Source organism: Myxocyprinus asiaticus, chromosome 23 (genome assembly GCF_019703515.2).
Source record: "Myxocyprinus asiaticus isolate MX2 ecotype Aquarium Trade chromosome 23, UBuf_Myxa_2, whole genome shotgun sequence".
In the NCBI taxonomy this organism is placed as follows: Eukaryota; Metazoa; Chordata; class Actinopteri; order Cypriniformes; family Catostomidae; genus Myxocyprinus; species Myxocyprinus asiaticus.
The window spans coordinates 14,161,836-14,189,308 of record NC_059366.1 but is presented as its reverse complement, the minus strand read 5'-3'; the positions used below and the strand labels follow the sequence as shown (position 1 = coordinate 14,189,308).

The window sequence follows — 27,473 nt, the reverse complement described above, 5'->3', positions numbered from 1 at the left end:
TCAGTCTGTGTTGCGCGTATGACGCATGCGCTCTAGTCATGACAGCGTGTTGGGATAAAGAGACTCCAACTGGGGGTTTGCCCAGTGCACAGAAAGCGGCGAATTAAATGCATAGCTATAGACGGCCTCTATTCTTGGACTCTGTACTTCGCTGGCGTATTACTGTAGTGTATTTTGCCATCTGATCTATCAAAGTCAATCACGGGACAGGGGAAGCTAGCTGAGACTGTTAGCTGCGAGTATCCTTTCGGGTGTCTCCACAGGAGCGGGCTCAAGGAGTCACACCCTAATATTTAGTATCTTCACATCAGCCGCACGAATGCTGCTGTTACAAATGTTCAGCGCTGCTTTGCCCTCTGGATTATTGCTGGACTCTTTCTAATCGCTGGCTGTCCTGTCAATAACTCGCTTATTAATGCTGAACTGCTAAAAGGCATCAGAAAAGTCATGTATGTCCAGTTACAGTGTACTTTGTGGGGAGACAGTTAACGTTAGCCAGCTAGCTAGTGTGTGATCCATTAGCACTCCTCTCTGTGGGTTTGGCCGAAGACTGTGACTGAGGAATATGAGCTCACCAATGTACACGTTTGTTTTGAGAGATGACAACAGTAGTGTGTATGCAGAGGTGGCCAAGATCCTCATCTCCACTGGAAAATGGAAACGACTGAAGAAAGACAATCCTCGATTTAATTTAATGCTGGGGGAGAGAAACCGGCTGCCTTTTGGACGGCTGGGTAAATTACTTCCAGAAAATTCTCTCATCATTTACATGCCATCCCAGATGTGTATGACTTTCTGTCTTAGAACACAAACGAAGATTTTAGGTGAATATTTTAGCTCTGTAGGTCCATACAACTCCAGTGGTTAAATCCATGTCTTCAGAAGTGATATGATAGATGTGGATGAGAAACAGAACAATATTTACGTAATTTTTTTACTATAAATCTCCACTTTCAAACAGCTCTCCAAGGAGTTCTTCTTTTGTTTCTGATGATTCACATTCTTCATGCATACCGCCACCTACTGGGCAGGTTGGAGAATATATAGTTAAAATTTTCTGTTTCTTACCCACACCTATCATATCACTTCAGAAGACATGGATTAAATCACTGGAGTTGTATGGATAGTTTGCTGTATGGACCTACAGGGCTAAAATATTCACCTAAAATCTTCGTTTGTGTACTGCAGCAGAAAGAAAGTCACACATCTGGGGTGGGATGAGGGTGAGTAAATGATGAGAATTTTCATTTTTGGTTGAACTATCCCTTTGAACATTCATTAAGACTCCCAGTGCAATGGTGATATACACCCAGTGACCACTTTATTAGGTACATCTGTACACCTACTTGTTCATGCTATGATCTAATCAGCCAATCGTGTGGCTGCAGTGCATAAAATCATGCAGATACAGGTTAAGAGCTTCAGTTAAACTTCACATTAAAAATCAGAATGGGGAAAAATGTGATCTCAGTGATTTGGACTGTGGCATGATTGTTGGTGCCAGACGGGTTGGTTTGAGTATTTCTGTAACTGCTGATCTCCTGGGATTTTCATGCACAACAGTCTCTAGAGTTTACTCAGAATGGTGCCAAAAACAAAAAACATCCAGTGAGCGGCAGTTCTGCGGACGGAAACACCTTGTTGATGAGAGAGGTCAACGGAGAATGGTCAGACTGGTTCGAGCTGACAGAAAGGCTACGGTTACTCAGATAACCGCTCTGTACAATTGTGTTGAGAAGAATATAATCTCAGAATGCACAATGTCGAACCTTGAGGCGGATGGGCTACAACAGCAGAAGACCATGTTAGGTTCCAATTCTGCATGATTTTATTCACTGCTGCCACACGATTGGCTGATTAGATAAATGCGTGAATAAGTAGGAGTACAGGTGTTCCTAACGAAGTGGTCAGTGAGTATGTGTGCAAGTTTCAGCAATTTGTTACATTGCATTTTACTCACAACATCCAGATTTTAGGCTTAAATTGATAAACTTATACAAAGTCAGAAGTTTGACAAATAACTTTTTTCAACCTTCAGATTTTAGGTTAAAGTTCATTCACTACCAGTCAAAAGTTTAGACACACCTGACCTGACTGAATGTATGTTTCTTGTGATCTTAAAAACCTTTTTATCTATAGGCTTGTGCTTAAATGTTTCAAAATTAATTTTGTTGACAACTATAAATTGTGCATGCACAATTAGAGACCTACAATTTTAGTTAATATTATTTTTAGTGCATGTGTTGGACAAGATAGTGAAGGACAAGCATCCAACACTTTCCCTGCATAAATGGGATCTCCAATAATGTTTTAAAAGCATCCCCAGGTGGCTCTTCATTAATTTGGTTGAGTAAATAAACAGAGTGTGCAAAAAGTCACCTTTTATATTTTAGAAGCTTTTAACTTGGTTAACATTTTTGATCACTACATCATTTGCATTGTAATAAATAGTCCTGTGGTTGGAAAATTAACTTTTAAAAGTACAATAAGTCCATGTAAGCTCTTCATTTCTGAGCGGTTATAAAAACTACCTGTATAATAATTATTCATGAATCAGAAAAAAGGTTTACAATAGATGCGTTATAACATGCAGGACAATGCTTAATGGAATACTTCACCCCCAAAAAGAAAATTCTCTAACCCTAACTCATCATTAACTCACCTTCATGACATCCCAGATGTGTATGACCTTCTTCTGCTGAACACAAATGAAGATTTTTAGAAGAATATTTCAGCTCTGTAAGTCCATACAATGCAAGTGAATGGTGACCAGAACTTTGAAGCTCCAAAAGCACATAAAGGCAGCGCAAAAGTAACCCATACGACTCCAGTGGTTTAATCCATGTCTTCTGAAGCAATATAATAGGTGTGGGTGAGAAACAGATCAATATATAAGTCCTTTTTTTACTATAAATTTCCACCCTTGACCAGCCTCGACCAGTAGGTGGCGATATGCACGAAGAATTCGAATTTCCAAACAACAAAAGAAGAAGAATGTGGAAGTGAAAGTGGAGCTTTATAGTAAAAAGAACTTATATATTAAACTGTTTCTCACCCACATCTATCATATCACTTGTAAAGACATGGATTTAACCACTGGAGTCTTATGAGTTACTTTTATGCTGCTTTCATCTTGGACCTAATGTGTTCAGCTGAAGAAAGAAAGTCATACACATCTGGGATGGCATGAGGGTGAGTAAATGATGAGAGAATTTTCATTTTTGGGTGAACTATCCCTTTAACCTATTGCATCATCTACTCAACATGATCTCCTCTACAGGTCATGAACCAGGACTGATGCAGCTGGTGAATTATTACAGAGGAGCTGATAAACTGTGTCGCAAAGCATCACTGGTCAAGTAAGCTTCTTACTAAAACATACCAGTTCAGCGAAGCTCCATTAGATGGCATCCCTCCACTGTAACCATAATTCATTGTAACGAGAGTAATGCTCAGAGCTTATAAATGGAAAACTTTTATTTTGTATGTTTTCCTCCTATTGCCATATGGCTTCTGATTTATTCACAAACTCAGCAGTTTCTTCTTTTATTGTGAATGAAGAATCAATATCCTTGGTAAATGTTGACTGTTGCTGTGTTGATTTGTTTCAACAGTTACCCTGATTGATGTTTACTGGTTTTCACCATGCTCTTGTTTGATGTTTAGGATCGTCAAGACCAGTCCAGAGTTAAAGGACTCTTGTAACTGGTTCCCTGAGTCTTACATCATTTACCCAACTAACCTTAACACTCCAGTAGCCCCAGCCACCAATGGCATCAGCCACATGAAGAGCAACCCTAAGACAGATGAGCGAGAGGTCTTCTTAGCCTCAAATAACTCCCGAAAGGAAAGCGGAGAAGGAACGGTGTGGATCGCGAAATCGTCAGCAGGTGCAAAAGGTATGAATCTCTATTGGCTTAGAATGAAAGAATGAGAGAGAGGTGTAAGAAGTGTAATTTTAGCACATGTCATGATATACAGTAATTGATGAATCTCACGAAACCTGTAAGGAATGTGTATAGGACATATTTTACCCTGAAATCAAAATAAATAAATAAAAAATTATAATTTGCTTAAAGAAGATGAAGTCTATTGTTATAAAAAAGAAATATAATTGTATATGATATTATAATTTTTATATATATATATATGTGTGTATATGTGTTGTAATGTATTTCTACATCATGGTATTCTTTGTTGTACTGTCTTTAATTTATGCTGATATGCTGATTTAAATGAAAAAGATAATAATTTTATTACAGTTTTTGTCATTAATGTCCAGGTGCATTACAGTAATGAGAATATAAAGGGTAAATGTGCTTAATTGTCATAAGAATAATGTCACATTGCCGAAATCTTTGACAAAATATAATTTGATATTTTTTCTTTTGTTTTGGGGTGAAATGTGGCCTGGGCATGTTTTTGTGAGATATTTCCTAGTAGTATGATAATGTCCCTCTCTGTGATTAGGTGCGGGTATACTGATATCTCATGATGCAAATGAATTGCTTGAGTTCATTGATAATCAAGGCCAAGTGCATGTCATTCAGAAGTATCTGGAAAAACCACTGCTGTTAGAGCCAGGACATCGCAAATTTGATATAAGGTAAGATGAGCTGTAGTCAATTATAATTATTTGTGCTTCAAGTAATGGAAAAGCGCACAATTGCAGTATCCGAAATTTAATGAAATCAAAGTACTTTTAAAGTGAATAGATATGCTTACTGTCTGTCTTGTTTGTAGGAGTTGGGTGCTTGTAGACCATCAGTACAATATCTACCTGTACCGTGAGGGCGTGTTACGGACGTCCTCTGAGCCCTACAACAGCTCAGATCTGCAGGATATGACCAGTCACCTCACCAATCACTGCATCCAGAAAGAGCATTCGCAGAACTACGGCCGCTATGAGGAGGGCAATGAGATGTTCTTTGATGAGTTCAGACACTACCTATTGAGCACACACAATGTTGCCATGGAAACATCCATTTTACCTCAAATCAAGCATATTATCAGGTACTCCTTTATTAAAAATGCTTTGGTAGTGTATGAGAAAACACAACATCACGGGTCAATGTTTTTTTTTTTTACTATTATCTGCATTTTAATAACACAATTAAAATGTGGGTATAAATGTGAAGTCATCAGAACTATTAAGTAACACAAATGGAGGTATGGGAATTATGTAGTGACCAAAAATGTTAAATAAATAATCTTATTTAAGGTTCTTTAAAGTAGCCACCCTTTGCCTAGATTACAGCTCTGCACACTCTGGGCAAAATTTATACTGGTCTACAAAGTTAATTTCAAGCATTTAAGCATAAGCCTTCAAAATGTTTCAAAATGATCAAAAAGTTGTTAAAGGGGTCATGACATGCCTTTTTTATTATTATTAGGGCCCGATCTTCTAGGCGTTTATTTTTTTCCCAAATGAATCACATTTTTGAAGGCCTAAACATACTAAAAAACTCATGAAACTTTGCTCACGCATCAGAAGTGATGAAAATTTACATCTGATATGGGTTACAGAATTAGGTGTGGCAAAATGGCTCGATACCTACACGAATGAAAATCGGTACACATGTGTAACATGCCAATACCTACAAAAAAAGTCTCTTGGACCCATGCTCTAAACTCAACAGGAAGCATTTTGATTTTTCTCTTCAATGTTTGCTCAGTTTTTGCCATTTCCAGGCCTCGTACATTAACAAACTCCTCAGTGATTTCATCAGATCTACTTCATATTTGGTTATTCTAATCTAAAGGCTTTGGCGATGTTAAATTACGAAGCTTTTTATTATATTAGCTTAAGTATTCTCACAAATCTGGGTCTGACAAATTTCGATGTTTCGCCATGAAACAGGAAGTTGTTATAACTCATACATACAATGTCCAATCTGCCCCAAACATCACATGTTTGATAATAGTCCCGGCCTAAATACATCTACGTGCCAATATTCAGTTATAGTCATAGTGCCACCTACTGACAACAGCCAATTCCAGGTCTTGTACTTTAACAAACTCCTCCCAGAGATTTAATCAGATCAATATTATATTTAGTCAGTCTTAATCTAAAGGCCTTGGTGATGTTAAATTGCAAAGCTTTTGAGTTTTCGTTGAAGGGCGTGTCTGTGGCGGCCTGACAATTTTCAAAATGAAATGAGTCACATTTTTGAGGCCTAAACATGCTCAAACTCATGAAACTTTGCACACATCTCAAAAGTGGAGAAAATTGACATCTGATACTGGTTTTTGAATGAATTGTGGCAAAATGGCTCGATAGCGCCACCTAAAAAATTTCAACGAAGCAGCCATAATGCCACGTTTCACCTACACGTAAGAAAATCGGTAGGCATATGTAACATGTCAACACATACAAAAAAGTCTCTTAGAACCATATCCTAAACCCAACCGGAAGTCAGCCATTGTGATTTTTCTCTTCAATTTTTGCTCAGTTTTTGCCATTTCCAGGTCTCATACTTTAACGATCTCCTCCTAGAGATTAAATCAGATCAACATCATATTCGGTCAGTCTAATCTAAAGGCCTTGGCGATGCTAAATTGCAAAGCTTTTGAGTTTTCTTTGAACTGCGTGTCTGCGGCGGCCTGACCAAGTTCGATGTTTCGCCATGAAACAGGAAGTTGTTGTAACTCAAACATACAATGTCCAATCTGCCCCAAAATTCACATTTTTGATAACAGTCCCGGCCTGAATACACCTACATGCCAGTATTCAGTTATAGTCATAGCGCCACCTACTGGCAACAGGAAATGACATGTTTTACACTGTGATACACTCTTAACAACATTTAAGTGCTAAAAAATGCAGGAAAAAATTGGAGTGACATTCCCCTGGCACAGCAGCCCCAACGTGCACCAGGGTGCAAGGGCCCGTTCATTGCTGCTTGCAGCTTTAATTTTAATATGTTCCTTGAGGTTCCCTTATAATATAAGTATTTTTTTGTTTAAAAAACAAGTGATATATTTGTAAAACATGATAATTTTTCACCCTTATTCTGACTCTCTGTCAGAAACGGTGCTGCTTCTCCTTTAAGACTTGACAGTAAATGCCCACTGTTATGATTGGCTCTCTGCTCTTGACTGACCTGCTCTCTCCTTGCCATCTCTCTGCTCACCACTACTGGATGGAGCTATGGTAGTGATAAGGTAAAGTAGTCGTTGATGTGTTGTTGTGGAGGCGGTCAGATGCCAAGTTCTACCACAGTGTGACATCACAATGAGGAAGTAGAGAACGAGTCATTTTGGCAGCTTGGTTTCAACAAATGCTCTTTTTGCATTGAAGAGGAAGTTTTGAGTTCTGAAACTTACAGGATGTTTTTAAAGTGCAATTAACACTTATGTCAAAATATCAAAGAAAAGTGTGATTCCTTATGTCATGACCCCTTTAAGATAATTGGAGACATACTGTAACTTCAATTCTGTGTCCAAATTTTGTCTGGAAGCGTATCTGACTGCATGTTATCGGTGCCTGCAAATGAGTTTTATTCAAAGTACACAACTTAGAAACTGATGGCAGAGAGCCAGACATCTAATTGATCCAATGTGTTTTCAATAATAATTGATTGATTGATATTTCAAAAGGAAATGAATTGATTTTGCATTTGAAATTTTCACACAGATCAGGAAAGGCCCTTTAGGTCAAAGATCAATTAAACATTGATATGCAAGACTGAGCTTATTGAGCCATTACTAAGAGTTACTGCAGCCTGTGGTGTTCCTGTCTCTTCTCCCAACAGGAGCTGTCTCACATGTATTGAACCGGCCATCAGCACTAAACACCTGTCCTACCAAAGCTTCCAGCTCTTCGGCTTCGACTTCATGGTGGACGAGAGCTTTAAAGTCTGGCTGATTGAGATCAATGGAGCACCTGCCTGTGCACAGTCAGTTCTGACTTCTCATTTGTTGAGTCTAGAATGTTTTGATATAGGCGGCTTGTTGTCCCTCTTCTGTCTTCCCTCTCCTTTTTCTGTTTACCGGGTTCAAAGGCAGAAATGGGAAGCTTATCATTTTATAAAAACATTACATTAATTCATCTGTTAAAACTCATGTTTTATTTTAGCTGTATAGTTGTTTAAATTGTCATTTTAGGGTTTGTTGACATGACATCAGCGTTGTAAAATTGGCTATAATTTATACAGAAAAGTTTTGTAAGTGATTTAATCACACTAAAATCATGTTTACATGCATATTGTGTACATCTTGGCTATACTTTTGAAACTTTGAGCGTTTAAACGTTCAAAAATTGGCCCCCATTCACTTTCATTATAAGTGCCACATCTCAACCCAGATTTGTGCTTTTTTTTTTCTTTGAAAGAAAAGGACAGGCAAGTCAAAATAAATTTTAGTGGTAGTCAATATTATGCCACAAATGCTGTCAATTGAGCTTAACTTGTATTGAACCCAGAATATTCCTTTAATGCAAGGAGTATTCCATATGTACAGTATGTGGCCACATGCCTAAAAAAACTCCCATCACAGATGAACTTCTGATTGTCAATTTAACACTTAGGTAAAGTTGTTAGAAGACATTAATGTTGCAACAGATGTTTTCTCTAAAGTAGATTTGTATGTCTTTTATTTGAATCATGCACATCATTTACATTAGTCGCTTTTTACACATACAGCCTTTTCCAGAATATTAACTGCAATTTACAGTTTCGAGGTAATATGTGAACACGACCCGTTTGAAAATACTGGTAAATTTTGCACTGGCTATTTCCCTGAAAGAGAAGTTGTAACATTACCTGAAAAGTTCAGTTTTGATGCTATGTGTGAACAGAGTCGTAAGATTACCGGTTTGAGCACGTACGAGGTCAGGACACGCTGACTTAAGACGAAGATGATTCAGACAATCTGAAGTATAAAAAAATGTCATCAAATTGGACAGACAGTGAAATTATTCCATTTAAAAAGGACAGAAGCCAATGTATTTGTGAAAAGTAGATGTGGTACATTTACCAGTAAAGGTAATGCAACAATTGTACTGCAATTTACCAGTTTGCATGTGTAAAATGGGCTACTAAGTAAAGGTCAGAATATCATTCTTACAATTCAATTTAAACCATGTAATGTTGCAGTCCCTCATAAAATTACTTAATTAACTGGTATTTTATTAACTTGCCAAAGCGTATTTTTACTCTCATTTGGCACCTGTGGAATAATTTTGGTCCATGATTGCAACAGTTGACTTTTTTTTTTATTTTTGTTTATGTAAACTATTTACAGTTATAATATTTAAAGTGCTTCTCTCCTCTAGGAAACTCTATCCTGAACTATGTCAAGGCATCATTGATGTGGCTATCTCCACCATGTTCTCTCTGAGTGCAGATGCTCTCTCTGCCTCGCCTCCATTCTCAATTTCTCCATCTCTCTCCTTCAACTCCTGCTCCTCACCCAAAATCAGAGCACCCCATCACTTTGGCCCATTCATCAAACTATAAACCGCTGTTGCCATGGAACCCCTCCCCAATGTCCTGCCCAAAAACATCATCAGCCAGTGTTTTCCACTTGGAGGCTTAAGGGTCTACACTTGATCTTGGGGCTGACCAAATGGGGAATTCATCTCTTAATGAAGTGGACGGTAGGGATGTAACACCTTATCTGCTTCCATCTGTCGTCTATAAAGCAAATGAGGACGATCTGACTTTCCAGTGTAAAGATACTTGCAAAGCACTACCCAGAAATGGGTGATTAGTTTCAAAAGCCAGGCATGTACACTTACTGTGCAAATTGCCTCTTTTGTAATTGAGGCTACAGTTGATCGAGGCTTCAACATTCAAAAACGTGTGATGTGATCGGTAAAACATGGATTGCAAGCATTCAATTTACATTTGAATGAGATTTTCCACCAAAGAAGTGTGTTTAGCTCCCTTGTAAGCTCCAGATCTCTGTCATGTCAACAAGACTCCTCAGGACTTTCCCTGGCACCTTGATGCAAAGGACGATGGATTTTAATTAAACCCCTGAGACTTTAGTGCCTTACATATTAACAGACATATGCCCTTGACACAAACTCCCAAGAAGTGAAGCTAGCCTTTTGTAAGTCTGGTTGCATCCCATCAACTGTATCAAATTCTTAGGTACTTTGTGTTTGCATACTTTTGGATCTAGTGTGTACTAAATGGTTTTAATGCCACAAATGAATCTGAATCAGATTCAGAAATTTATAATTTGCAGTGCGCATGGTTGTGACATCTACATGCTGGCATTTGATAGAAGTAGTAGAAGATTAATCTGTTTCCATTCATACTGTCACTATATTGTCACTATATTGGGGGGTAAATTTAGAGGTTTAAGCAGTATTATAATACTCTTTCCTCTTGTACCTTGTCTGGAGGAAAGAACAATGCATTGTATGTGTATGCATTAGTTTAGTTTGTTGTATTTGTTACTGTTGACCATACCAATCTGAATACATCAGACGTCATTGGTGCAATTTTGAGTTAGCAAAAGCCTAAAAGTATTTGTTATTCAAAAAAGGATTTAATCATGTGCAATACATTTCATTTCTAAATACTCATTATTGTCATGTCTTGAAACGAAGTACACAAGATAAACTTAACTGGAGTAGTAGATAATATGAATAATGTTGACCATCAGAACAGTGGAAAGCTAAACACTTTTCATGATGGAGTTATTTAATGCAATCCTTAACTTTTATTCTCATTATATTATATTCATTATAGGAAATTGCTGAACTTGCCCACAGGGGGAGCGAGAACCCAGAAAATCTCATTGTTGCAGAATACTTTTGATGACTTTAATCAAGTTTGTACATTATACAATACAATACTCAGAGAGCCAAAAACATCACAAACACGGCAGTAATTGAAGTGCAGCCAACACAGTGGGCAGCCTGAGAAGGGGAAGTTACACGAGTCCAGTGCGAATTTTAGGATATACATACAAACATAAAAACAATGACCACATAGTAGAAGAGAGAACACAGAAACAGACAGTAGAAATGCAACATCATAAATCAGAACATGAAAATAAATATTTCAGGGTTACATCATGCAGGTCACAACAGTCCCTGCTGTTATTGTCCTTAATTTTAGAATTATATTTTTGTTCATACTGTATATTGCCTTTTGGTAAGTTAAATTAAGTCATATCTTGCACTTTAGAGAAAAACTGCACTACAATTATGCATATGAATTGTGTGTTAAAACTCTGACTTCAGGGAGTGAATGCCATGTCAGTAACCCTGTTTAACAAAAAGAACAACAATGGTGATCAAATGTAATACAAACTGATCAACAGTTAAAATGATTCTTTAAACAATCAGAAAATGAAACTCAAACATGTGCAGGGCACATTTAGTCCCACAAGCATATGTGTAGCAAAGCTCAAATTAGTGGCATAAAACAACTTGATATTGCATGTACAAAACATGTAAATGATATCTTTAATAATTAAGAGTACATATACTGAAACACTCCAGCTTTTGTCAGTAAAACATTGCGTGCGCAATCAATTCCAGCCAACACAGAGCAGCTATCCTATTGCATGATGCAGCCTAATGCAGAGTACTAACATGCGAAACACACTTATATGTGCAAAGTGAATCAATTACTGTGTCAAAAAGTTACAGATGTTTTTACACAAAGTTATCACGAAAGCTGAAATATGAAGCAATAAACAAAATAGAAAGCTACTTCAAGAAGATTTGTTGAGCATAAGGGTAGCATGTATCAGTGCATTATATTAGCATAAGTCCTACAAGAAATCATACACTAATACATAATGGGCTGCTGATACATAACTTTGACCAATTTTTTAAATCAATATCTAGTTTGTAACATCTTGACCAATATTTGACCTTACAGAGTTCAGATTGCTCTGTTGTCGCACACACTCAAAATACACAAACCCACTTCCACATAATAAGAAAAAACCTGCCTGGGGCAATCACAAGGCACACTTGCTTTCAAACAGGCACTTAAGTTAAACATCTGGGGACAGAATTACATTTGTAATATTCCAGTGCATTTTTTATTTTTATTAATTTTTTTTATCTAGAGTAGCAATACTTATAACTCCATGTAAAATAATATTCTGTTGCTTTACCTCACCAATGATCAAGGTGACAGAAAGATAAAATTCCTGCAGTCAGCTTGTAATAATAAAAATAAAAATTCTCTCATCATTTACTCACCCTCATGCCATCCCAGATGTGCATGACTTACTTTCTTCTGCAGAACACAAACAAAGATTTTTAGAAGAACATTTCAGCTCTGTAGGTAAATGTAAATATATATCTCCACTTTTGACCAGCCCCAACCAGTAGGTGGTGATATTCATGATGAATGTGAATCGCCCAAAAAACAAAAATAAAAGAAGAATATGTGTATAAAAAAAAAAAGACTTAAATATGGACCTGTTTCCCACCCACACCTATCATTTCACTTCACAAGATATGGATTTAACCAACTGAAGTCGTGTGGATTGCTTTTATGCTGCCTTTATGTGCTTTTTGGAGCTTCAAAAGTTCTGGCCACCATTCACTTGCATTGTGAGAACCTACATATTAAAGTCATATTACGCATATTACACTGACGGCGAGTAAATGATGGGAGAATTTCTGGGTGAACTATCCCTTTAAGCATGCAGACCTCATTAGCAAATATTCTGATTTGAAAAGATCTAAAGAGCTGGTTTGAGAGGTGAAACCAGTCCATCCAAACATTTAAGGATACTTCTTCAACTAAGGGCACTTTGATGTCCCAAGGGTTAAGTTTTATTAAAACTGATTTTTCTTTTTGTTATATGAAGGTCACGTTATAACGGTCTGGGAAATTTTGTGAGATGTTTGAAGAAAGTATGTGAGATGTGTAAAGAGAACAAAAAATCAAGGTAAATATCATTTTTGAGCATATTTAGATTGCATGTCATTTCCAATCAAATTGTAATTTTGTTTAAAATATGTAATGTTTAAAATGCATTTTTCAGCACAGAATGTTATTAAAAAATAAATACATTTAATTTGAGATGTGGTGAAAATTACATTTGTTGTTTCAAGGGGGGGAAAAAGTCAAAAATGACATTTTTCCTGGGATACATGTATACCCAAGGTTGAACATTGTTAGTGGACAAATTAAATAAACTAGTGAAAGTGTGAAAAGTATATTTAAGTTTATTTTTGAAAAATCCATTGGACAAAAGTGCCCTAAAGTCTTGAAGAAAACCCCCTAAAATCAACTGAAAGCATCTTTCCATCTATCCAAACCACAGATCAAACAAATATTACTGATAGAACTGAGGTAAACAATTCAATATCGTTTTGTAACAGGCAAAGAATTGACAAGTGTAACATCCTATGAGATCATTCAAAGTGCAGTGTTACTTTGCATACCAAATCTGTTCATTCAGTCCTGAGAAAGTTTTCATCCACACTCTTAACATATAGTTTTTCAGAAAAATATAGCACTCCTTGGCAACGTAAAACATTCAAAACCATTTTCCTTTACTACGAGGGAGGACAATTTCCTCGACTTCTTGTTTCATAGACAAAATAAAAACATAAGGCCAACCCCCTCCCACTTTTTAAAAGCAAAAAGTAAAAGAAAATGTGCATCATTGAACCACCACCCTATGTAAATGCAAACCTTTATAAAGACTGTCCAGTTTGTTCTGTATTAAGGGAATTTGTTTGATTGATTCAGTCAGTGATAGTACTTTACAGAAGTGTTGTGGTCCTTTGGTGTAACTCAAGGTATGAACAACATTTAGGTTGTCAGTGACAGAAAATGAACACTAATCAAAGAAATTAAAAAGCAGCAAAATGCAATTAGAGTGTTTAGCCTCAACCTGAGCCTGAATAATGTTCATGATGGCTGAACATGATACTTTCTCAAATTTGCTGTGCACTTTGGTTCTGGTTGAGGATAGTTTGACAGTCGTTACATGAGTTGTCTTTTCTACAGCTAGAGTTGTAACAGCTTCCCACAAATTAAATACGTGTACGAAGACTTGACAGCAAAAGTAACCTCCAGAGAAGGTATTCCAGGACAGCACGACTCACTAATTCTGAGTCCTCTTAGTACCTCTCTGCATCATGACGTCCTAAAGAAGACCTTCAATGCGCCAGGTCAGTTTGACTGGAACTCAAGTCCCGCCCTTTCCTTAGACAATTATTTCGTTCCTGTTGGGAATAAAGAGAAAGAAATAGACAATAAATGGACCTCGAGAGATCCTGAAGGAAAAGGATGGAGTACTCAGTGTACGGTCACCTTCCAGATTATGCAAAACCTTCTTGTGCATCTCATTTTGTATTGGAGCAAAAATGACGGACGATTTGGCAAAAGAACTGTTATAACTGTTGCCCAACATTTTGCAGTCTAGCTAAAAAGGATATTTATCATCTTGAGCCAAGATCCTCTAACTAAAGAAATATCATCATAATTGAAGACAGCTAATCAGTTTCAGTCATAAGAGAACTTTGCTAGGTATAAAAAGTAATAAATATCCTTTGTGAGCCTGTAGAATGTACAGTGACAGGCAAAGCATATAAAGACCCCATGAAAAGGCTGAAAAGTGCAGTTTTATTTCCTGTGTAGACGTATTTCCTATTGATATACAAAGTTGGAGCGGAACATGTTGAAGAGCACGTCCCCTCCCTCCCTTTTTTTTAAATTTTTTTTTTAACGTCACATGGTTTGCTACTTGTTACTGCTAGTCAGAGGCAGGTGGTATTAGGACAAGGGACATTCTCATACCAGAACATTTTATTGGACAAACAATTGGACACACCAATGAGTGCAAGTTGAGTCATCAATATTTTTGGCCCTTTTTTGGGAAGAGAATGACTTTTAAATGCGTATATCTGATTAAAATTTGTTTTGTCAACTTTTAGGATTACATTAGCATTTAGATGGTAACAGACATGGACTAAAAGTCACAAAACTCTAATTTTGATTTCATGAGGTCTTTAACCCTTGAACGCACCCGGTGCTTAAGTACCTTAGCGTTCCCATATACACTATATTGCCAAAAGTATTCGCTCATCTGCCTTTAGACGCATATGAACTTCAGTGACATCCCATTCTTAATCCATAGGGTTTAATATGACATCGGCCCACCCTTTGCAGCTATAACAGCTTCAACTCTTGTGGGAAGGATTTCCACAAGGTTTAGGAGTGTGTTTATGGGAATTTTTGACCATTCTTCCAGAAGCGCATTTGTGAGGTCAGACACTGATGTTGGACGAGAAGGCCTGGCTCGCAGTCTTCACTCTAATTCATCCCAAAGGTGCTCTGTCGGGTTGAGGTCAGGACTCTGTGCAGGCCAGTCAAGTTCTTCCACTCCAAACTCGCTCATCCATGTCTTTATGGACCTTGCTTTGTGCACTGGTGCGCAGTCATGTTGGAACAGGAAGGGGCCATCCCCAAAGTGTTCCCACAAAGTTGGGAGCATGGAATTGTCCAAAATCTCTTGGTATGCTGAAGCATTCAGAGTTCCTTTCACTGGAACTAAGGGGCCAAGCCCAGCTCCTGAAAAACAACCCCACACCATAATCCCCCCTCCACCAAACTTCACAGTTGGCACAATGCAGTCAGACAAGTACCGTTCTCCTGGCAACCGCCAAACCCAGACTCGTCCATCAGATTGCCAGATGGAGAAGCGTGATTCGTCACTCCAGAGAACGCGTCTCCACTGCTCTAGAGTCCAGTGGCGGCGTGCTTTACACCACTGCATCCGACGCTTTGCATTGCACTTGGTGATGTATGGCTTGGATGCAGCTGCTCGGCCATGGAAACCCATTCCATGAAGCTCTCTACGCACTGTTCTTGAGCTAATCTGAAGGCCACATGAACTTTGGAGGTCTGTAGCGATTGACTCTGCAGAAAGTTGGCGACCTCTGCGCACTATGCGCCTCAGCATCCGCTGACCCCGCTCTGTCATTTTACGTGGCCGTCACGAGTTGCTGTCATTCCCAATCGCTTCTATAATACTACTGACAGTTGACTGTGGAATATTTAGTAGCGAGAACATTTCACGACTGGTCTTGTTGCACAGGTGGCATCCTATCACAGTACCACGCTGGAATTCACTGAGTTCCTGAGAGTGGCCCATTCTTTCTCAAATGTTTGTAGAAGCAGTCTGCATGCCTAGGTGCTTCATTTTATACACCTGTGGCCATGGAAGTGATTGGAACACCTGAATTTAATTATTTGGATGGGTGAGTGAATACTTTTGGCACTACAGTGTATGTAATAGTTTCACTTTTTTGTACTTCCCTAAATCATTTTTTTATGATTATGATTACATATCTATATAAGTTTACAATCACATCATATATATTTCTTTGTTTATTTCAAGACAAATGAGTACTGCATTCACACAAATGACTGATATATCACGTTGATTTTCTGTGCGATAATGGTGAATTACCTGTATTACATATGTGTGGACACATACATATTATACATGCCATTTCTTACTCAAAGTGACGCTGATGTTTCAGTGATTGACTTGATTTACATTTGACTTTGCTATTTGACAAAGAAACAATATGGAAGTAAACTATAGCAAGCATAACACATGAACAGTATGATCTGTCTGTTGCCATTTGGGTGCACTACTGAAATTATGTAAGTTGTGCATCTATTTTGACTCAAAATGTGCCTGAGAAAATATGTGTGTAGCTGAGGTGTATACTGTGTCATGTGTAGCACAAAATGTGTTTGACAGCCAGGTGCATCTCATGAAATACCAGTTTGAAAGTTATTAATCCTGTTCTTGATTTGTCCTGATTTGTTGCATCATCTCTTTTATAAATGAAAAACATCAAAATATATCAGAATCTATTTTATATTCTAATTGTTTTGAAAATGCTTTGAAAATTGTACACTATTTGGGCATTTTGTAGATGAAAAAACAAGAAACCTTATAAATGTCCTCTCTTTATCAGCTCATGTAAAACACTACTGTTGGGGTGCCTGTATAATTCCCTATAAGATTACAAAAATGCTGAACAATGTACATTATTAGCTTAAGTCATTTTTAACCATAGATCCTCAGTAGTTACTGGGGATTTTATCAAACACAATGTGACACGTGTTAGTCTGTGACTATCTCACGCATACAATTCATGAAATTGTGTGTTATTGGTAATGATGGAGCTGTGAGTATGCTGATAATAGATAACCAGATAGATGAGCTAGAAAAACACAATGTATACTCACCAGGAAAATAATTAGAGCAGGCGGTATTGAGAGAGACAGAAAGAAAGAAAAAATATACGAGATGGAAACAGACAGCAAGAATAGATCGAGTGCGAGACTGTGGAAAGAGTTGCCAGAAGAGAGAGAGTGAGAGAGCGAGCAGAGGAGACTGTTGTCTTACTTTGAGCTCCCCCATGTGTTTATCCGGCTCGTTGAGAACTCCGAGAGAGCTCGCCCTCTTCATGCTGTATTCGAGAGAGCCACATGCATGCACGTCAGTTAGATCAAAGGGCAGGGGTGAGGGGTCACGTGGGGGCAGTCAGAGGTAAGGTGGGGTATGTGGGATGGGAATGTGTGGGTTAAATCATGTTAAATCAGTGGTTCTCAACTGGTTTTGCTTAAGGACCCAGAATTTACATTGGACACCAAGTTGCAACCCAGCATAGTACCAAAATTGTCCATCATACAAAGTAAACTAAAATGTCATGAAAATCAAGCATTGAAATTTAGTAGATTTACTATAAACTGCATAGTCTATATGCAGAATTCCAACCATAGCTGAATAGGAAAATTCACAATTTATAAGTGCATAATAAACAGCAGAAGTGCAATTTACCAACCAGTAAATGCATAGTAAATATCATGGATCAAAACATCATGGAGTTTGATTGGATGCATGGATTTTGATGTCAATAACACAATATATGGGAATTGGGAAGCATTTTCTACTGCAAAAGATTCTAAGCCTTTTTATTTTTCTACCCTAACTATGGTTAGTTGCATTTCATTTGCATTTAGCATAGTTTTTTTTTTCTTGCTGTCTGAGAGCCGATCAGAACAGACCTGCGTTACCAGTTGAAAACCACTGTGTTAATGGAACTTTCACCCAAGCTGATGATATCTTACAATGTGGACTGACATTATAAAAACACATAGTGAAAAACATACAATGACATTCTTTGGGTCTCATGTTAGTCCTGGTCAACTCAGTTTTTTGACACTTGTCTCCTCACATACTGTACCACTTCATATTCTCATAATCACATTCTCGATGTAAAATCACATTCTGAATAGATAAACACTGTTGCTGAGCTCTCTCATCCAATGGTGCTGCCAACCCTCTGATGCAAAAACTGATCAGGTTAATTCAATACTGAAAAAGGCGATTTTCATAACAGATGTAAAAGATCACAACAGACATCAAACAGGAGCTGCAATGGGAAGGGATTTTAAAAACAATGAAAAAGATAGCTCACCCAAAAATGAAAATTCTCTCATCATTTACTCACCCTCATGATATCCCATATGTGTATGACTGACTGACTTTTCTCAGAACACAAATTAAAATTTTTAGAAGAATATTATATACAAGTTTCTCACCAACACCTATCATATCGCTCCTAAAGATATAGATTTAACTACTGGAGTCATATGGATTAGTATTATGATGACTTATGTGATTTTTGGAGCTTCAAAATTTTGGCACACATTCACTTGCATTTTATGGACCTACAGAGCCGAAATATTCTTCTAAAAATCTTCATTTGTGTTCTTCAGATAAAAGAAAGTCATACACATCTGGGATGGCATGAGGTTGAGTAAATGAACTATTGAACTATTCCTTTAAGTCAACATGAAAACAAAGTTGACCACGTCCACACTAATACATTTTCAGTTGAAAACGCATTGATTTTTGCAAAGAATGTTTATGTCTCTCATCCACACTGCAACAGTGTTTTCGTCCACTGAAAACAGAGAATGTTAAAATGCTCTCTAGCACTACATACTGTACTTTGGAAAACAATGACATTAGGACATGGAAAACTGAGTTTTGAACAGAACACGTACTAATGTGGATGTTGCCTTAATACACATTGCTGGTCTTGCCCCCCCCCAATTTTGTCTAAATATTTAGGTGACATCTCATATCACTTTTACTTTTTCAACCCCTCCCATCCAATCATCTGGCTCCATTCTGGTAAGTAATGCGCACTTTTCATAACATGTGTTGTGAAAGGCATTTCATGTTGACTAAGGAAAAACACAACACAAAGAAAGTTGATAAAAAAAGGTAATAGAGGAAGAGGGGAGAGAAGAAAAAATAAAATGGGATTACATAATGAGTGAGACCACATGACAGAAAATGAAGGAAACAGGCATGCAGCAGACTGCAAATTTGCATGGAAATGTTTATTCAATTAAACAAATGTACAACACAGCACAGAGCAATAAATAACCTCAAATAAAACATCCAAGCAGACAAAAAGGCATCAAGAAAAGTCACCGAGCAAAAAGGCATAAAAGCTGAAAAGTAATATAAAAACACAGGGAATAAATAAAAAACAGGGACATTGTAAATTTTGGATTTTACAGGGACAGAATAAAAGTTAGTCACATCTGGTGAATCAGATGTTACAGCCTATTTGAGAAACCCCAGTAACAGGCACAAATCAGTTGTCCTCAACACACATCGCATCACACTGTCACCCATTGCGTTACATGTACGTGTGTAATTCAGGGTTAGGTAGGTTTGTACATGTGCAAAAAGTACAGTCATGTTAATCATGCAAGCAAATTCCTTCATTCACTTAAAAGTGGGTAGTAAGAGAAAGAGAATGTGAAAGAGACTTTGCATATACGGGCAGTTTTGACATTAGACTTTCCTTCAATATAACGGCACCATAGTGTGCAAAATCCCATCTGCATGTAATAAACCACCTGCCCTCCCTTGATTTAAGGCGATAATTCAATGAAACTTGTTTCAACCTACTTGCAGTCCATTTTAAAAGCTCTGTTTATGAGGGCAAAAGAGCAGAAAGGGCTCCAGTGTTGAGAACAATTTAGATCCTCTACGGAGTTAAGTCGCACTTCCCTTCAAAGGAAAAGTTCACCTTAATGTGAAATTTCTGCCATCATGTACTCGCTCCTATGTCATTTTAAAGCTGTTATTGTTTCTGTGAAACACAAAAGGAGAATTTTTAAAGAATCTTTTTGGCGTTGATGACTTATCAAATCTGTTGCAACGCATCGAAGCGCCATTATTTAAATCTGAATGCTATCAAAAATGAGATTTGAGTTTTGGCATAGGGGAATATTATCAAATTGTCTGTTTGTCAAATAAAGCTATCGTATGTCTTTAGAAAACTTGGAATATAGCATGAGTTGTATGGACTATTATGATATCTGTATGGTGCTTTTTTTTCTCCCCAATTTGGAATGCCCAGTTCCCAATGCTCTCTAAGTCCTCGTGGTGGCGTAGTGACTCGCCTCAACCTGGGTGGCCGAGGATGAATCTCAGTTGCCTCCGCGTCTAAGGCTGTCAATCCAGGCATCTTGTCACGTGGCTTGTTAGGCGTGTTACCGCGGAGACATAGCACGTGTGGAGGCTTCATGCTATTTTCCGCGGCAGCCATGCACAACTCACCACGCGCCTCACCGAGAGCGAACCACATTATAGCGACCACGAGGAGGTTACCCCATGAGACTCTACCCTCCCTAGCAACTGGGCAATTTGGCTGCTTAGGAGACTTGGCTGGAGTCACTCAGCATGCCCTGGATTCAAACTCGTGACTCCAGGGGTGGTAGTCAGCATCAATACTCGCTGAGATACCCAGGCCCCTTGTATGGTGCTTTTCTTGACACTTTGGACAGCTCCAGTCATCTTTCATTTTCATTATATGAAAAAGAGCTAGTACATTCTTCAACATTTGAACTTCAGTGTTCCACTGAAGAAGTCATAAGGATTTGGAAAGTCATGAGGGTGAGTAGAGATGACATAATTTTTATTTTTTTTTTGGTGGACTGTTTCTTTAATTTAGCCCGGCCTCTCCATATTTACAGTCTTCAGGCTACTGACCCTTTAAAGCATTCTTAGGACATCTAATGACAGCATTCCAGACAGTAATCATTTTACACTGATTGTAATTCTGTCCGTTTGGGATTCTAATCCAGGAGTGCTCAATCTTAACTCCAGAGTTAAAATGCAACTTTAATCAAATAATTGTAACTGTCCTTTCAAAGTGATGAAGAACACCTTCTAAACATCCCCATTTCCTTCCCTCCAGTTTTCAAATCATAGTCTTTATTGATTCTCCAGTGTATATTGTCTCAAGAAAACAAAGCTTCAGTGGTGTTTGGGGTTTGGCAATGGTCACAGTGGCATACTCGCCTACCAATTGTTGAGTCCATAGTAGGAAGGGTCGGGATGCTGGAAGAGGGAGGAGATTGTCTGAGAATAGGAAGGGAATTGGTAATAGTTACCCAGGATTTTTGGGTTCATTTTCTCGTAAGCCACCTCCTTTGAGCTTGCGAACCAGTTTTTCACTGCTGCGTCGGATCGAGGCCCGTAGTTTACTAAAGGAACCGCTGCGCTTCAGTGAGCCAGAGCCGTCCTGTGAATAGAAAGGCTTTTGCTTTAACCACACATACTCATTTTCATACCGCAAACTAGTGAAGAGGAGGATCATCATCATTTGTTCAATGCTCATCCTTCAACACACACAGGCACAAATGATAACCTACTTTAATTTGGACATGTGGTCCTTGGTCGTTTTAGATAAATGGTCATTTATAGAGGTAGTAAAGCATTATATCAGCCAGAACGACTAGTCCGCCGATATTTGGTCTTTGTGAGATTAATGCAGGTGACAATAATGTGATATTCAACAATTTTGTTAATGTCTAATCATTAAATTGCATTTGCCACCCTGCTCTTTAGATATTGGTAAAATGCATTAAAATCAATTCAATTACCCATAAATTCAATTACAAAGCCTAACACAATTTAAGCTAAAACTAAATTTAACTAAACCAATTAAAACATACATTTCTAAAACTATTAATCTCTCTTAAGATTGGTTTACACAAGGTCCTGGTGAAATTATATTACGTTCTTTTCTACTTTATAGACGTAAACAAAAAATAACAAAACTAGAAAAATGTCATGCATCTTCATCCACACTTTTATGAAATTCGTAACAAATTTCAGTGTAGAATGCACATTAGATTGAATCTGAATTGTATTTAAAAAAAACTGAGTTTAATTTTAATAGTAAAAATTCTGACATTTATTTCTCATCTGTACTAAAGTGCTCTTTCCCACAATTTCCCATTATTGATTTCAGCTCATCATAATGAAAAAGTTTGTGTTTTTGTGCTAATATCAAGGTTACCACACCTTTTATGACATGAATTTCCATGCTGTTCGTGATTTTTATTATGATTATTATTATTATTATTATTTTACAAATAGCCATTACAATATTGTATTTTATTTTAGAGCTTAGCATAACTACAACAATTTTAACTGCAGAAATTCCTATTGCTATTCCATGCCCAATAAGATTATATTCATTTCTTTTCCAGGCCTGAAACATTTTTATGTTAAAATTCCCTGATATTTCCTGGTTTTCCATGACCATGGGAACTCTGCAATACCATCTAAGTACCGATACATTTTGTCGTCTTGCTTTTTTCCATGCTTTACCATGCTCTGCTGCAGTCTCTTCTGCTGTGACCCCTCGCCTCTGACCACTGAGCCCGTCTATTTATCCAGAGGCTCCGAAAAGCGAGGAGGGGTGGGGGTTTATGGAGGTGGAATGGGAAGGAGAGACTTCAAGAAGATGCAACATTGACCCAATAAATCAATATCACCACCTCCATCAAAGCGACAAGCAGTTTCAACAGTTAGCCACAACACATTCAGCTCACACACATACACACAGATCTGCAATACAAGCCCTGAACATTTCAACACACACATATGCATTTCAAATATAGATGAAGAGAAAGAGGACACAGGCAGGGGCTGTGGTGAGCAAAGTCAGTTTTAATAGAAGATATTAAAGACACAAGATGCAGTAACACACCAGAGAACAAGTTAGTAAGAGAAAGAAAAGAAGAGCATCAGATAGACATGCTTCTATTCATCCCATGTCTTCCCTATCTTTCTTCTCATCTGTCCATCTCCACTAATATGAAATGGTTTAATAAAGTGTGATTTGGTCTATATAGAAGCTGAACGACACAATCATGCCACATGAATGCACTGTACAGGAAGTGACTAAGATAGCAGTACATGACAAACTTTCAGACATTGCAGATCATTGTTCAAATGGATTCATTGAGTGAAGACCTCAGTCACTGAGGGGAGAACTCAACGAGGGCAACCAATGAGAACCAAAAGACACAGAACTGTACAGAGGGTCAAAGGCCCTGCTCAAATGGCTTAAAGGAATAGTTCACCCAAAAATGATCATCCACCCTTATGCCTTCTCAAACCCGTATGACTTTCTTTCTTCTACGGAACAAAATTTAAGATATTTTCATAGATGTATGATGTGTTCATGTCCATACAATGCAAGTTGCAGGAAGAGGACTAATATTTTGGTCTGATTCTCACTCCAAACCGATCGTATCGCTTCAGAAGATATGGATTAAACCAGTCGATTTGAACATATTACCGTAATGCCTGTATGTCCTTTTGATACTTGAAAGTTTTGGACCTCATTGACTTACAATGTATGGAAATAAACACATCATACATCAATGAAAATATCTTTGTTTGTGTTCTGCAGAAGAAAGTCATACGAGTTTGAGACGCCATAACGTTGAGTAAATGATGAGAGAATTATCTTTTTTGGGTGAACCATTCCTTTAATGAAGAATGCATGGTACATGTACACCACAGACCTTGGTCAGAGAAGACACCATATTTAATTTGATGCAAATGAAAACAAGGGTGTGAGGACTGGAAATAGAGTCCATTAGAAATATTGTACCATCTTGAGGTCCTATGTTTTCCTAAACCTTTTGGTCCAAATTTTGTGGAAAATTGTGAAAAAATTATTTTCCTCTGCTAAATGAACTGACACCAAGGTACACAACAGCCGTAAAAAGAGTAGATCTGTTCAAAAACCTAAGACTAAGGTATACATTGTTTTTCCACGTGCTGTCACATCTTGTGCGCTGTCGGCTGCACGTGATCAGTCTGCACATAGACATAGTGGCACGCTGAAAACTAAAGTATACTTAAGCCTCTAGTGATCTGTTTAGCATCTACTGCCTACATAGGATGCTGCCTAAGAATTTCATCATTAAAGGGCAGCATAATCATGCTGCCTTAAGAACAGCCTTCATGTCGGGAGCTCATCTATGATGCCTCAAAATAATGCCTATAGGCAGCACACTAGGAACGGAGCCAGTGAATGGACTGTACTTCTACTCCTCACAACCATGCCTTCATTTGCGTCAAATTAATATGGCATCAACTCTGGTGTTAACTGAAGGGATATATAGAGAATAGACCTTTTGTTAAAGCGACTATGTAGTTGAGACAATAGACAATAATGTTGAAACGGCAAATCCAGCCATACTGTTAGTTAGAGAGGGCAAGGAAAAGCAATTAAATGAAGGATAGTCTCGCTTGAGCAGGAAAACAGATATTGTTTACTAAGAGAGAGAGCTTTACACAGAAGGCAACTTGAGATAGAATTTTACAGGTGGTTAATAAGAGACAGAGACATAGTGGCAGCTTACTTCCCAGATTATCAGACAGACATATATAGAGACTGACCGACAGGAAAAAATCCTTCTAATGACATATTACAGTGACAGTTATTACAGAGTGTTTACAGGATAGAAGAGAGATTTAGTTCAGCAATTTTTTAGCCCACTTATGCCCAGAGAAGGAGGAGGAGAAGGAAAGGAGTCGTTCGGAGAGAGGAGACGAAAAACAGCAAAGCTGGAGAGGGGGTAGGATGGGCATCCATCATGCAGAAGGTAAGTTCTACAACCACAACAAGGCATCTGGAGTTACACCTGCCAACCACACGAGAGAGAGAGAGAGAGAGAGAGAGAGAGAGAGAGAGAGAGAGAGAGAGATGCAAGAGGAAGCAGAGTAAGTACACAAGGAAGAGAGAGAGAGAGAGAGGTTATAGAGAAAGAGGAACAGAGACAAAAATGTTACATTAGTAGGGAGATTGAAATTGAAAGTGTAGAGTAGATGATGAAAGAGACAGAAAAAGCAAGAGACAAAGATAAAAGAAAACACAAAAGATGAGATTGCTGGGGTAATGTAGTAAGGGCCAAAACATACTCTACTGTACGCAAGTATGTGATAGCAAACACTTCTAGCAACATAAGCTGAATTTCACATAGCTGCTGCACTCTGAAATGTGCCAGAACACAATTTATAACACAATGCATTTGTCGCTGCAAGGGCCAATATATAAGCGTAAACCATTTTCAAGTACCAATGGGTCGGGGTTTGACTGGTTAGTTTTGGCAGTTAGCCCCTGCTGGTAGATGCTGGATAACTGTCTCCAGGTACTACAGACTAGGGATGTACAAAGTACTTTGGTACGAAGCCGATATCAAAATGAAAAAGATGTAACAAGCCAGCCTTTCTGCAGCAGCGACTGTTAGATTGACAGGCGGTGCTATGAGCGTGTTTATGTGGGCATATGCTCTGTAAAAAGCACTCTCATGTTGCGCTCATGCGGATATGTGTAAATGCAGTTGCCACTGTCCATTATGTTGTTGTTGTTTTGTTTTTTTTTATCTCCTTTTCTCCCAATTTGTAATGCCCATTCCCACTACTTAATAGGTCCTCGTGGTGGCGCGGTTACTCACCTCAATCTGGGTGGCGGAGGACGAGTCTCAGTTGCCTCCACTTCTGAGACGTCAATCTGTGCATCTTATCATGTGGCTCATTGTGCATGACACCACGGAGACTCCCAGCATGTGTAGGCTCATGCTACTCTCCGTGATCCACGCACAACTTACCACGCACTCCACTGAGATCGAGAACCACTAATTGCGAACACGAGGAGGTTACCCCATGTGACTCTACCCTCTCTAGCAACCGGGCCAATTTGGTTGCTTAGGAGACCTGGCTGGAGTCACTCAGCACGCCCTGGATTTGAACTCACGCCTCCAGGGGTGGCAGTCAGCATCAATACTCGCTGAGCTACCCAGGCCCTGTCCATTATGTTGTTAACATTAATCAAAGAACAATTTTGACAAGAAAAAAAGAGAAAACCAGACATTGCTCTTGCCAGGAGTCAATGGTGGTACAATTCTTTTACAGTCGATATACAGTAAACCCAGATAATTGGTATACTTACACTGTATCTGTTTGAAACTAATACAGAATCGTAGTATATATTCTAAAATATTTTTAAATATAAATGTTCTCCTTGCAGACGAAAAATTAGCAAAAAGTCCCATAGACTTCTATTAATAGGTCCCGAACATATCTAGAGATCAGGATGTCATAGAGACCTTGGGATGATCTCTTTTGACTTTTTGACAGTAACCATCAGGCAACCATTTAGTAATGCCCTAACAACCACCTGCAATGCCCTAGTAACCACTCAAAACATCCTGACATTGCATAAATACAGTATAAACAAGTATCATACTAATTAATTTTCTTTTTTTTTTTTTTTTACACTAACCAAATAAAAATTTTCACGGTTTTTAACTCTTACGGGTCAAAAAATACCCAAAACATAACAGGAGGGTTCTGAATGTTTTAATTCTTACTACTGTTTTTATTTGTTCTATTGCTTGTAATTTGTTTCTTTTTTCTTATATTACTGACTGTTGTCATGAATATTTGCTAGAGACCTTGAAACAATGTTTACTGAGTTAAGACATTAGGATAGTATTACTTTTTGCGGTGGTATCTAAATTGTTTGTATCAACTACTGAAATTTTGGCATTGTGAAAACCCTGTTCTAGACCACCATGTCTGTCGAGGCAAAAGAGTTTGAAGAGAATCTTGCCAAGTTGTTTGAAAGATGACTGTTAGTTAATACGGTTTAATGGCACAGACAACTGAAGGTCAACACGTTGCTTTTTCAGGTACTGACGTTTGTCATCTATCTTTACAGTTATTATGCATGTACAACGGGGCTGTGCTCTTGCAATGTCAAACATTTGTGTCTGCATGCATTTGTGTAATTGTGTAGAGTATTTTTCAGGTGTAAGTAAGGGAATGCATGAAAGAATTTCAAAGTTAGCATCCTAATATATTCCTCAAAAGAAGGATGCTGAGGATGTAGGATGTAGTGCAGGAACCAAACAAACTGAAAAACAGAACACTCTGTGATTTAACACATCAGCAAGAGGCAAAAAACAGTTCCATTCAATGGAATCATGTGCTTGTTTTGAATAAAATGGTCTCATTTAGAGTCCAAAGCTGCAGGCTGTTTTTCATGACTCCAACCCAATCAACCCTGAGCCCGGTCTAAAAACAGCACACTATCAACCTTATAGTCCCATTTA

At 38.1% G+C, this 27,473-nt stretch overlaps 2 protein-coding genes across 6 annotated transcripts in view; one reads left to right on the top strand and one right to left on the bottom strand.

The window, feature by feature from the left end:
• The first annotated feature begins 51 nt into the window (after positions 1-51).
• Positions 52-12,695, top strand: LOC127413848 (tubulin--tyrosine ligase-like). The gene is made up of 7 exons (XM_051651336.1): positions 52-734; positions 3,281-3,359; positions 3,667-3,899; positions 4,471-4,606; positions 4,744-5,013; positions 7,755-7,898; positions 9,275-12,695. Exons 1-7 carry the CDS (start codon positions 566-568, stop codon positions 9,456-9,458), a joined length of 1,215 nt encoding a protein of 404 aa, XP_051507296.1. The 5' UTR covers positions 52-565; the 3' UTR covers positions 9,459-12,695.
• Positions 10,753-27,473, bottom strand: part of klc1a (kinesin light chain 1a) — a 58,968-nt gene continuing 42,247 nt past the window's right edge. For 2 of the 5 annotated variants that reach the window (XM_051651308.1, XM_051651309.1), the window contains exons 15-17: positions 21,444-21,574; positions 17,365-17,428; positions 10,753-14,161 (exon numbers count right to left, since the gene is read on the bottom strand). In XM_051651308.1, the coding sequence (XP_051507268.1) occupies positions 14,096-14,161; positions 17,365-17,428; positions 21,444-21,574 (261 nt within the window). In that variant the 3' untranslated portion in view covers positions 10,753-14,095. Of the gene's footprint in view, positions 14,162-17,364; positions 17,429-21,443; positions 25,002-27,473 lie in introns of those variants that run through there. The other 3 variants (XM_051651311.1, XM_051651312.1, XM_051651313.1) reach the window with 2 other exon arrangements.